General features: G+C 37.7%; 1 protein-coding gene across 3 annotated transcripts in view; it reads left to right on the top strand.

Moving 5' to 3' along the window:
• Positions 1-13,502, top strand: part of tanc2a (tetratricopeptide repeat, ankyrin repeat and coiled-coil containing 2a) — a 158,011-nt gene that overhangs the window by 91,313 nt on the left and 53,196 nt on the right. For all 3 annotated transcript variants that reach the window (XM_084114624.1, XM_084114625.1, XM_084114626.1), the window contains one exon: positions 5,312-5,494. In XM_084114624.1, coding sequence (XP_083970750.1) covers positions 5,312-5,494 — 183 coding nt within the window. The remainder of the gene's footprint in view (positions 1-5,311; positions 5,495-13,502) is intronic.

Raw genomic sequence — 13,502 nt, 5'->3', positions numbered from 1 at the left:
AGCTCTGAACGTACTCTAGGAACCTTTAAAAGCATACAGTTTTGAATTGTACGAATATGGCATTTTTTTGCATTTAAAATGTAAAAGTTTTATTGTTACACTTAAATGGCATTTTAAAAAGTGAGTCATTATTTTTTTTAGGGATTTGTGTTACATTTCATTGCATTTTAAACATTAACTGTTTTAGATATGGCTATTTATTTGATTTATTATTTATTTTATTAATAATGCAATTTGTGTTGGTAAAACTTCTATTTAAATTTATTTTCTATTTTTTACAATTCACAAGTCAATTATAACAGATTATAACAATTCTAACAAGTATCATCACTGTTACACCTATGACAAGGCAAGGCTCAGTTTCACGTCCCAGTTTTTATAAACTTGTGATGCGGCCTTAGATTTTCACCAAAACAAGATGTTAAGAGCCTTCATAAAACATTATCATTCTTTTAAAGCGGTTTAATTTGCTGCATACTGGTTGGACGTAAAGGATATGTGAGACTGAATTTATAATACACCTGCTCTCCTTCCACTCTTCTTAACAGTAAGCCGGTCCTTCTCCACCCCCTGCCATCGAACCCTCTCAAACCTTCAGTGAGGGATGAATTTAAGCTCCTGCACTTGGGTTGACCGATCTGGTTTGTGCCACCTCTCCCTCTCCCTCTCCCTCTCCCTCTCCCTCTCTCTCTCTCTCTCTCTCTCTCTCTCTCTCTCTCTCTCTCTCTCTCTCTCTCTCTCTCTCTCTCTCTCTCTCTCTCTCTCTCTCTCTCTCTCTCTCTCTCTCTCTCTCTCTCTCTCTCTCTCTCTCTCTCTCTCTCTCTCTCTCTCTCTCTCTCTCTCTCTCTCACCCTCACCTTTAAGCCTGTTCCTCCTCTTCACCTCGCTCCCACTAAGCATTCTTTCATCTCCTCGAGGGAGCGGGCGGCACCGTAAATCGGCTTTTCTGATGTGTCCTCCGCTTGTGCCGCTTTTCCTTATCGAAGGCACAGTATTCCTCAGAGTTTTGTCACGGTGACACTGCATCCACTCCTCTGGCAGCCCTCAATCCCGCCGCTGTATTTGCATCGTACGTCATGTGAGTGATATAACATGAGAGATGTGAGACGAACCCCTGAGGTACTCATAAGAGCAGGTGCCTGCTGATGTGATTACACTTCTAATGAATCATAAACTAGCAACACTTTACAGTTACATGGCCTAATTTAATTTTACCTCAGTTTAATCAGCCATTTTTAAAAGTGCTATATTTGTTATTCATAAAGAGTAAGTTTATATGAAATATCAAAAAATCTAAATGCTACTTGTTGTGCTGTGTCACCCACACTTACACTGAATTGAGAACTGAACAATAAAGTAACTTACTTAAATCTTTTTTTAAATCAATATTTATATAAAATAAAATAAAATATTTTGTGTGTGTGTGTAAACATAAAAATTACATTTAAAATGTTATATTATGAATTAACCAAATAAATAATCATTTATATATATATATATATATATATATATATATATATATATATATATATATATATATATATATAATTTTTTTTTTTAATGATTTAAAAAAAAAAATACAAATAAAATAAAAACAAAAAAATATAGAAAGTAGTTTACAATTAAAAAGTTATTTTTATTTACAATTATCATAAAAATAATTTTGTTTTGCAGTGCAGCAGAAATTTAAATGGAATGTCAACTGTATGGTGGCACATTGCATTGCAGCATGCACAACATGCACTTTTAATGTAGACTGATGTTGTAGATTTTACAGTGCCCCTATTTTAAAGGCTCATAATTTAGTTTTGGAGGTCTCCTACAACAGGTTTACATGCATCAAAAGTCAAAAAATTGTTTAATTTTCTCATAATATACATTGCACATCACCACATTTTTCAACGATTCTCAAACGACTCGATGGGTGAATCAGTTTCTCTAAATTCCTCCTTTCCGAGAGCCTGCTCTGCTCTGATTGGCCAGATATGGTTGGCCTGACTGGCCTGTTGTGATTGGTCTACCACATATAGCGCCTGTTGGAAGCTACACTCCCATTACCATAACTGAACGTCAGCAGCACCGGAGGCTTCTTCTGTCCTCAGCGATTGTACACACTGTAAAGGCAGTAACAATGACGTTGATTTTACCATCAATCAAAGCGTGAGTCCGATGATGATGATACATTGGAAGAACTAATTAGTAAGAAGCAGTAGTATTTCAGTAAGACAGTAATAACATGAGTTAGCTGGTTAGCAGGTAACGTACACAATATTAAACACAAAACAAAAGTATTTTGAACACCCGGTAGAAAATATATACATCAATAATTATTCATATTTGCAGGTTGTGATTCTGAGGAGGAAGCTGGTCCAAATAAACTGGGTACTGACCCATATTTCAAGAGCGAGTGTTTTGCGAATCCCGCGTTGAACTCTTGAGATTTGAGAAACAGTCGTCAGTAAAATTACGTGTTGTGGGCTGGTCAAGTTGTTCACAAGCAGACAACGTACAAGATAGGGGCGGGCATTATGCAAATGTATTTTCTAGTGACGTAGAACCGTAAAGCAGTGGGATTCGAATGAAAAAACCACTCGTATAGGTGGTTCAGTATCGATTCATTTTTTTGGTAGACAATAATTTTATTTTTCGTGCACTTTTGGCTTTACAACTTTGCAGAACGTTTACGTTCACAAACAGCTATATTACACACTGCATGAAAGGTACTATTTGAAAAACCATAACAGGAGCACTATAATGGTAGCAATCTAGTTTTTTGTGCCATTCTAACCATTTCTGACATCAGGCACCTTATGTGGCACCTGTATTGGCAACCTGTTGGAATAGTGTATTAGTGAACTGGAAGAAAGCACAATTAAAGTGACACATGAAGAGTGTGTCTGTTGTCTGTATTTGCGGGAATTAGCAGGTGGGTGCTTCATTCATCAGTCGTTCCTTTCCTTTCCTCTCTTCCTGTCTGTGCCATCTGTCGCTGTGGCCAGACTGGGCGCAACATGGCCTCTTCCTGTCTGACGCCATCCTATGACGCAGCTTAGCTGCAGTGGACACACACTGCGAATTCAGGCAGAACATAAAATCCTTCAAAGAATCTCATACAGAATCAAAGGGCATTGCATTTTTGGTCCTAATTTTGAGTCTGATTTGTTCATTGTAGTCACTAGCTTTTATTCACACATGCTATAGCTGATTCTGCGGCATTGAAGCGGAGTGTCTGATGATTAACGCCCGAGGGTTCGGCTCGGCTCTCTCGCCGTCTGCTTCTGTGAGAGCATTCCTCTTCAGTCCACGTCCTGCACTGCAGTAGTTTCGAATTCAGGAAGACACAATGAACAATTCCACATCTGACAGCTCATCATGTCCCTAAAGGAGGTTTTATCCTCTTCTACTGAGGCGAGAGCGAAAGTGAGAGTGTTTAGAGAGTGTTTAGAGAGTCTCAAAGGAGTCTTGAACCACAAACACTGCCTCATTTGATGAGAGAGAATGAAGAGATGAAATCTTAGGGTGTGGCTCTGATGTTTTAGATGGAAATCTAGTAAACTACCTTGCATTTGGATCACAGTTGCATTTGGACGTTTGAATTTGGGTGTGATGGCCAAATTATGTCCAGGGAGCTCAAAATCCATACCTTTTGTGTTTTATTTATTCAAGAGATTCAAGCGTTACGCTAAAGAAGCTGAACCGCTATGAGAGGGGAAATGAGAGAAAGAGGTGAGCCGCGGTCAGATATGAAATGCATGAGAGTGCATGATGAGGATGTTGGGTGGGGCTGATGGATGGAGAAGAAAATGGGATGAAAAAACTGTAGTGGAATGGAGAGAGGGAAAGAGAGAGAGGAGGAAAAGAGAATGCTTGACATCAGCAGAGTCCAGACCCCACCCAACCACAGCAGTACAAACACACACACACACACACACACACACACACACACACAAACACGGTAGTTTTACTGAATAGTAAATATGGGAAGTATACTAAATAGAGAGTCCTAGTTTTTTTCACAAAGCTTTTATCCTGATAAGTGTCGCGTGCAAGTGATTAAATGCTCTTTATTTAGAGAAGAAATAAATAAATAAATATAAATAAATAATAATAAAAAAATAATATATATATATATATATATATATATAATGTAGAAAACAAATGAATACTTTCATTCAGCAAGAGGAGTCAAGACATTTAATGTACAAAGTTATAAAATATTTATATTTCATTTTTCACGGTTTCCACAAAACAATTAAGCAGCACAACTGTTTTCAACATTGATAATAATCAGAAATGTTTCTTGATCAGCAAATCATCATATTAGAATGATTTCTGAAGGATCATGTGACACTGAAGACTGGAGTAATGATGCTGAAAATTCAGCTTTGCATCACAGAATTAAGTAACTGTTTTCTATTTGAATATATTTTCAAATGCGATTTTTTTTTTTTTTTTAAGCATTGAATCAAACAAAATGGCTTACTGAACCCAGGTCTGCATCAACAACACAATATCAGTGCTCAAAAAGCAATGGCTTTCTGCTCTTTATCCATTTCTTGTTATTCTGCCCAATCAAATCAAATTGCAAGTCCTTTGAATAATTTTGCTTACTTCAGTCAGCTTGTTCAGTCATCAATCTGTCATTCTGGAACCTTCATGAGTCATAAATCTTGTTGCTCATCTGCATCGTCAGTTTTCAGTTGATATTTATTTTGATTGAGTTTACAGTCTATTATTCCTTCCCTGAACACAGCAACGAGTAAAAATGAGTAAAACACAAATTAACAACCCCATGCATCTGAATTTCTATAGTTTCTATAGTTATAGTCATCATTTTAATGTCCGTTTCACTCTTGCCATGTTTGAGTCTGAACATGAGTTCTGATTTCACATTGTGTTTTGCTGTTCTGAACAACAGGCAAACCTGCATACTGTACTAGTATTTGCAAAAATGTTTTTTATGGTTGATTTTTTCTTTCAGCTCAGCTACTGTCATGGTGGAGTTTGGTCTAATAAATTGTAAAGGTGTATCAGTGTTTGTGTATGGCACAATATGTCTGCAGGCGTTTGACAACATGTTCAATCTCTCCCTCTCTCCTTCTTTCGGTTTCTAAATCTGGATGTGTCGTCTCTTCATGAACACTGATAGCGGAGTGGTAATAAGTGGAACTGACTTTGTGCCTCTGACATGCAAATGAGTCTTTACGTGGCATAGGCTCATTTGATTGGTCGCTTGAGCGTATCTCGCTAATGTAAAGAATGTAATTCATTCATTGTGGAATTGATTTGTGATGTCTGTCTCACTCTCCAGGCAGTGACTCTGTGGAGGGCGAGTGTGTGTTCGAGGGGGATTACGCTGTTCCTCCTCTCCCAGTGACCGAGGGCATGCAGCACATTCGGATCATGGAGGGTGTGTCGCGCTCTCTCCCCTCCTCTCCTCTGCTGTCCCACCAGGCCATCAACATGCGTCTACAGCCGCTCAAGAGACTGCCAGGTAACATTTCTTGTGTTTGTCAGTGTGTGCACTCTCATATGTGTTGCAGTTGTATTTTTGTGGTTTGTATACTGTATGTGTGTCAGCGAGAACCACCTCCTGTTTCCCATCTCAAACACTCCGTCTGAATGCCAGAACTCCCGCTGAGAGCACAAATGCCTTCACCTTACACACCGGGGAGAGTGTGAACGAGTTTGTGTGTGTGTGTGTGTGTGTGTGTGTTTGACGATGTAACGAAATTGCAATGTGTTATTTTAGGGTTAATTTACATGTTCATTTAGTGTGATTGATTTAATTCTTGAAAATTTAAAATTACATCAGAAGTGGTCTGCACACAGTTACCATTTAAAAGTTCGGTGTCATTAAGAATTATTATTATTTTTTTATTTTTTAAGAAGTCTCTTATACTCACCAAGGCTGCATTTATTATATCAAAAATACAGTAAAATATTGTGAAATTATTACCATTTATAATAACTGTTATCTTTTTTTATTTTATTTTTTATGTAATTATTCCTGTGATTTTAAAGCTGAATTTTTTGCATCATTACTCCAGTCTTCAGTGTCACAGGATCCTTCAGAAATCATTCTAATATGATGAATTGATGCTTTAAGAAACATTTCTGATTATTATATCACTGTTGTAATATTTTTGTGGAAACAATGATAATTTTTTTCAGGAACCTTTGATGAACATGAAGTTAAATAGAACAGCGTTTATTTGAAATAAAAAGTCTTTACTGTCACTTTTGATTAATTTAATGCATCCTTGCTATCTTTTTTCTGTATGTAATTTTAGTTGTCTCAATTTCAGAATGGTAGTGTATTTATTTTATATATATTTTTGAATATATATTTGTTTAGGGACCATATTTCAGCAGTTGTAATGTTTTTGTGCTCTTTATTCCTAATCATAGACACCGCACTTCTGTTAACTACCACAAGGGTGCACTAATTATATTATTTTCCTCCTTGAGTTGCCTTTTTCTTTCTCTGTGGAGAAGTAGTTCAGCTGAAGGACTGTTAGTGCCCCGTTAATGTTTCAGAAATGCTAATCGCATCCTCTGAGAGCGTCATGTTGTTTTCAGCGGATGCTGTCAGTGGTAGCTCAGCAACACTATATTCAAACAATAAGACTGGAAGCTGAAAGCAGTTGCAATTTTCTGTTCTCTTTTATTATGAATAAAGGCTGGTAGAAATATTAAACGAGAGGTTAAATATAAATTTACATTTAGTCATAAATGAAGGCAGATTTATATGTATTTATGTACAAATATATTTAATTTGTAGTTATTGTATTTCATTTTTAAATATAAATATATAGCTGTTTTTTATATATTTTATACAGGATCAGTATATTATATCCCCCTTGCGGGCTGGCAAAGTAGTTAGCACACATACCGTGACACTTTTTGCCCCCTTCTCTCTCTCTCTCTCTCTCTCTCTCTCTCTCTCTCTCTCTCTCTCTCTCTCTCTCTCTCTCTCTCTCTCTCTATTGTTTCCTGTCCTCCTGTTTCCTGCTCTATTGAAACATGGTGAAAGATCAGAAATAGGAATTACTCTGTGAACTGAGTTCAAATTCTTGTTTGTATCCTATCTTTAACCTCCCCGGCTGTTCCAGCTCCCTCCATGAGCTTGGTCCACCGCCAGTGGCTTTTCCATCCACGCATTGTTTTTCCTGCTTTTATCATTTCCGAGTTGTTCCACCGAGCGTGTCCAGTCCAGCTTGCATGCGGAAGCTCCGTCCAAACACAATGACTTGTTTTCAGCCACACTCTCCTGGAAGCAGGACAGCACGGAAAGTGTGATTTCCTTCTCTTGCCGTGTCCTGTATTGGTCGTCCAGCCCTCTGCTACACTCACTGCTCATTTTCCTCCCACAATAATCTTCATGTAATATTTGACTTTAGCCATAAAACACTGGATGCGTTTCACCTGCCTGCTGAATATACAAATCTCTAAGATAGCTTGAGTTAATCCACTAAACATATCAGCCAAATCTATTGGAATAGTTCACCCAAAAATCTATTTTTTTTTTCATCATTGTCTCCCTAATGTTTTTCCAAATTTTTAATAATGTTCTGATTACTCTTCTTTGCTGTGACAAAAATAGGGAACCAGAGCTTTCAAGATTCAAAAGGAACGCAAAAGCATCATAAAAGTTGTGCGTATGATTTTAGCTATATTCCTATATTGCTATATTATTTTAGTCGTCTTCTGTGCGAAATTAATTTATTCATTGAAAAAAGACTGTTAAACATTGTGAATCATTGAGTCAGTGAGAAATGGATCAGTCTGATTCATAAATGAAACATTAAAGGGATAGTTCCCTCAAAAAAAAAAAAAATGTTGTCTTCATTTACTCTCCATGTCATGTTGTCTCAAGTTTGCATGCCTGTAACTCAAGTATTAAAGAGATCTTAATATCCTTTTAGATTCTGGTTTTTAACAAACATTTCTTTTGGTATCTTAATTTTAAAGGCCCTCGAATGTTTCGATCCCAGAGATATGGAGATCTTAATGCTGTTCTGAGTAAATTGGTAAATTGTAAACATTTTCAGTGGGCAAAAACGAAATGTGGGTCATTTTGCACACAGCTGATACTTTTTTCTTTTAAAGAGGAATATCTGAAGAAAAAATAATGTTAAAACTAGAAATGTATCTCGTATTTTTCTATCAACACAATTGTATAGAAACATACCTGAGTGCCATAAATATTCCTTTTCCAAAGTTGTCATGCCTGTAACTCTAAAAGTATTCAAGTTATCTTTAAATACTTCTAGATTCTTATTCTTAATAAACTTTCCTTTTGAAATATTCATTTTCAAGGTCCTATATAGTTCAGTCCCATAGATATGGGGATCTCAAAGCAGCTCCATGTTCAAATTTTTTAATTTTACTCATTTTCAGTGATCGAAACAAGATACATTTCTAGTTTCAGTGTTATTTGTTCTTCATGCATTCTTCTTTAAACACAATAACTATCAGCTGTTTAAAAAGTTATTTACATTTGGTTCTTGACCATTGAAAATGGGTAAAATTCAACAATTTGAATATGGAGCTGCTTTGAGATCCCCATATCTATGGGACTGAACTATATAGGATCTTAAAAGTGAAGATTCCAAAAGAAAAGTTTATTAAGAATGAGAATCTAGAAGGATATCAAGATATCTTGAACACTTTTAGAGTTACAGGCATGACAGCTTTGGAAAAATAATATGTATGGCACTCAGACAGGTATATTCTGTGCAAATGAGCTAATGAGATACATTTCTAGTTTTAACATTATTTGTTCTTTAGATATTCCTCTTTAAAAGAAAAAAAAGTATCCGCTGTATGCAAAGTGACCCACATTTGGTTTTTGACCACTAAAAATGTGCATAATTTACCAATTTAGTCATAGATTTCAGTCTGTTCTTCACACAAAGCTATTTTAGAATATACTGTAGTGTACATGTTTTTTTTTTTTTTTGGAGGATGACAGTCCCAGTTCATGTTCATTATATTGAAAAAAGTGACCAGTACATTCTTCTATAATCCATATATTGGAACATACACGTTTGGAACAACATGAGGTTGAGTAAATGTCCCTTTAAGGCGGAGGGATAAAACAGAATTCTTAACCATTAGATTTGTGCTGGCTATTAGAGGTTTGCTTTTATTTCATTGAGAATACTGATGAGTCTGTGTGTTTGCACAGCCGTTCTGATCTTACATGTGCTTTCATTATTCACGCTCTCAAGTCGTCTTTTTTCCCTACAAAGTACCCCACACTTGTGCTGTACAGTTTAATGGGCTTAAGATAAAATCTAGTGTCTTTGTCTTGAATGACTTAAGCTGCAATTACTGATGGTCATGGAGCTGGAGGGAGACTCGGCTCACATGATCTCATGGCAGTCCAGATGGATAGTCTTGGTAACCCACATTGGAGTTACTCTCCAGTTGAAACATTTCAGGGGTTTTTCACCCCCCACCCTTTTCGGTCAGAATGAGTTCCTGGAACTGGAGGCTATATTTCCACCCTAATGATGGCAATCACTGCCGAGCAACTGCTTCCGTTCCAGTGACTGAACAATGACCTTTGACCTCTCCAGCCATATTAACCAGTGCAATTACAGTAATCACAAGCATTTTGAGTGTTTTTAATTGTATACAAGTAAACATGCACACACACAGTTGTTTTTTTTGGTTTTTTTAAAAGCCTCACATAATGCATAAAAGGGATGTGACCTTTGCCCTGTCTTTGATATGTGTTGGTCCAATCTGTTAATGCATTTGTATAGTTAGTTCTAACATAACCGTACGCAACCCCCTAACGGGACATGGTGATGGAAAAAAATATGAGATGGATGAAAAAATATATATATTTCAATGCTTTTGCGTTCTTTTGCAAAAGTTTTGCGCTCCCTCAAGAAACTTTGTGTTCACTCACACATTGCATTCTCTCACAAAACTTTAACGCCCCTCACAAAATCATGGATTTTGGTGCATGGATGGATGAATTGGGGGATTAATGGATGAACTGATGTGTAAGTGAGTGAATGGGTGGACTGATGGGATGAACGGCTAATTGAGTCAGTCGATAGATTGTTGGATGGATAGATGAAAGTGAGCAAATGGATTGATGGATGAGTGAGTGAATAAAGTTTGTCAGTAGTTGGATTTATTTTTTTTACTTCTGTTCAACAATTGCACATTAAAATGATCAAAATTGCCAGTAAAGACTTAAAATATTGAAAAGCAATAACAAATAAATGTTGTTCTTTTGAATTTTCTATTCATAAAAGAATTCTGAAAAAAAGTTTCACTAATAAGAAATGATTATTGATCACCTTATCATATTATAATGATTTCTGAAGGATCATGTGACACTGAACTGGATACTATAATACTGTAATACAGTAATAATGCTGAAAATTCACTGGAATAAATTACATTTGAACACATTAAAATAAAAAAGTTATTTAAAATTGTACAAATACACTCACCTAAAGGATTATTAGGAACACCTGTTCAATTTCTCATTAATGCAATTATCTAATCAATCAATCACATGGCAGTTGCTTCAATGCATTTAGGGGTGTGGTCCTGGTCAAGACAATCTCCTGAACTCAAAACTGAATGTCAGAATGGGAAAGAAAGGTGATTTAAGCAATTTTGAGCATGGCATGGTTGTTGGTGCCAGACGGGCCGGTCTGAGTATTTCACAATCTGCTCAGTTACTGGGATTTTCACGCACAACCATTTCTAGGGTTTACAAAGAATGGTGTGAAAAGGGAAAAACATCCAGTATGCGGCAGTCCTGTGGGCGAAAATGCCTTGTTGATGCTAGAGGTCAGAGGAGAATGGGCCGACTGATTCAAGCTGATAGAAGAGCAACTTTGACTGAAATAACCACTCGTTACAACCGAGGTATGCAGCAGAGCATTTGTGAAGCCACAACACGCACAACCTTGAGGCGGATGGGCTACAACATCAGAAGACCCCACCGGGTACCACTCATCTCCACTACAAATAGGAAAAAGAGGCTACAATTTGCACGAGCTCACCAAAATTGGACAGTTGAAGACTGGAAAAATGTTGCCTGGTCTGATGAGTCTCGATTTCTGTTGAGACATTCAGATGGTAGAGTCAGAATTTGGCGTAAACAGAATGAGAACATGGATCCATCATGCCTTGTTACCACTGTGCAGGCTGGTGGTGGTGGTGTAATGGTGTGGGGGATGTTTTCTTGGCACACTTTAGGCCCCTTAGTGCCAATTGGGCATCGTTTAAATGCCACGGCCTACCTGAGCATTGTTTCTGACCATGTCCATCCCTTTATGACCACCATGTACCCATCCTCTGATGGCTACTTCCAGCAGGATAATGCACCATGTCACAAAGCTCGAATCATTTCAAATTGGTTTCTTGAACATGACAATGAGTTCACTGTACTAAAATGGCCCCCACAGTCACCAGATCTCAACCCAATAGAGCATCTTTGGGATGTGGTGGAACGGGAGCTTCGTGCCCTGGATGTGCATCCCACAAATCTCCATCAACTGCAAGATGCTATCCTATCAATATGGGCCAACATTTCTAAAGAATGCTTTCAGCACCTTGTTGAATCAGTGCCACGTAGAATTAAGGCAGTTCTGAAGGCGAAAGGGGGTCAAACACAGTATTAGTATGGTGTTCCTAATAATCCTTTAGGTGAGTGTATTTTACAATATTACTGTTTTTACTGTATTTTGATCTAATAGCTGTAGCCTTGGTGAGCATAAGAGACTTCTTTCAAAAATATTATTGACCACAAAACTTTGGAACGATTGTGTATATGAATGGATACATTAGTGGATGGATGGATGTTTGAGTGCTTGAATGGATATGAGATAGATGATGATTGGATTCGTGCTGCATGAAAATTGTACCTGTGACTGGGACATATGGCAGTAAGAAGGGATAGAGTGTGAAAGATAGAATATGCAGTGTGTATGCGCTGTCTTTGACACTCAGTGTGTTAATAAGCTGCTCTGGCTCACTGTGTTTGTGTGTGCGCATCTGACGCTCTCATATTCAAGTCTGTCTGTACATCTTTTGGGCTGTTCTGATTGGCTGTCATGTGAATCTTGTGGTTATTGAGCCACTCTTGATCAATTCAGAACAGCACTGTATCTGTCCACAAACTGATCTCATGAGGATCTCAAGGAATTCCCAAATATGACCATATAATGCAAACTGAACATACAGTATGGAGAAGCTAGCATCTATATGGGTTTTAGTATCTGAAATGGTGTGACTCCACCTCCTTTGCGTTGTTAAGCACCCTCTCGTCATGACAACAGCATCTCTGAATGAGTGACGCGTCTCCCTGGGCTCTTGAGCACTGTTGTCCTCGTCACTCTCACTCGTTCTTTCCAACTCTCTCCCTCTTCTTGTGGGCACCTCTCCTCTGCAGGCTGAAAATAGCCTGGTGTTTAAGCGGCCTTGGATATAATTGGAAGAGTGACACCTCCTCGTTTCCTGTCCCAGGTGACACCGTGACTTCCACATGCGCAATGATCTGCATTTTTATCTCTCTCTTTCACACTGTATCTCTCCATCCCAATTCCAGCCTTCTTTCCTTCTCTTTTGCTCCTCCTCCGAAATCTCTCCTGTCTCCTCTTCCCTCATCTTGAGTATCAGATTCTCAAGATCACTAGTGTAGATGCTTCAGATCAACAGGAGTTTGATTAAAATTCAGAAAATATGACGACTTGGATTTATCTGTTTGCAAAGAAGGAAGAGGACAGATCTGTTTTTGGATGAAAACGGTAAGCACTTTGCCAATTTTCTTGTCTCTCTTCGGTTACACTTGTTTTGCCAAGCATCACTGTTTCTATTGCTCATTCTTAATGTTTGAACAGACTCTTAATCTACTGTAATTATTAAACTTATGTGCTACAGACATGAATGATATCTCAAATTTTGCCGCCAGTTGTGTGCTATTACTTTTCTTTGTGGTTTTCCTTGTGATTGATTTCTACCTGGAAGATGTTAAAACGTGCAGAAGTAACCCATTGATATTCAATGGACTAACCAGAGTCAATATCATTGAGCAGGGATTCCCAAACATTGTTGCCAGTTGAACCTTTTGACCTAAAATAGTTACTTGAAATTCCCCCTGAGATTTAAAAACGGAATATATTCTTTCTTCAAATAATTTACAGCCAATAGATGCTGATGATTTATTGACTGCACTTTCCTCATTGAAACGCATTGAAATGGGCCGCATGTCGGCTGTAGTGGAGCTCACGTCTCCGGCAGTTTGCCCGATTCAGCATGTTGAATTGGTGTCGGGCCGTCAGTGAGAGAGATCAGTGAGGCTGTTCAGCTTAGCGAACGGGTCGGTGCAAGAGAATAAAAGCGAAAGAGATGAAAGCGAGCAAAGAAATCAAGACTGCACAGACAGAAGGCTGGTCTAATTTTACGTCATCTTTCCAATGCTTGAAAATCTTTGAATGACGAATATAGACTATAGATACCTT

This window comes from Abramis brama, assembly GCF_963993115.1.
Source record: "Abramis brama genome assembly, chromosome: 1".
In the NCBI taxonomy this organism is placed as follows: domain Eukaryota; kingdom Metazoa; phylum Chordata; class Actinopteri; order Cypriniformes; family Leuciscidae; genus Abramis; species Abramis brama.
Note: the sequence above shows the minus strand (reverse complement) of the source record. Positions and strands in the feature narration are given on the sequence as shown.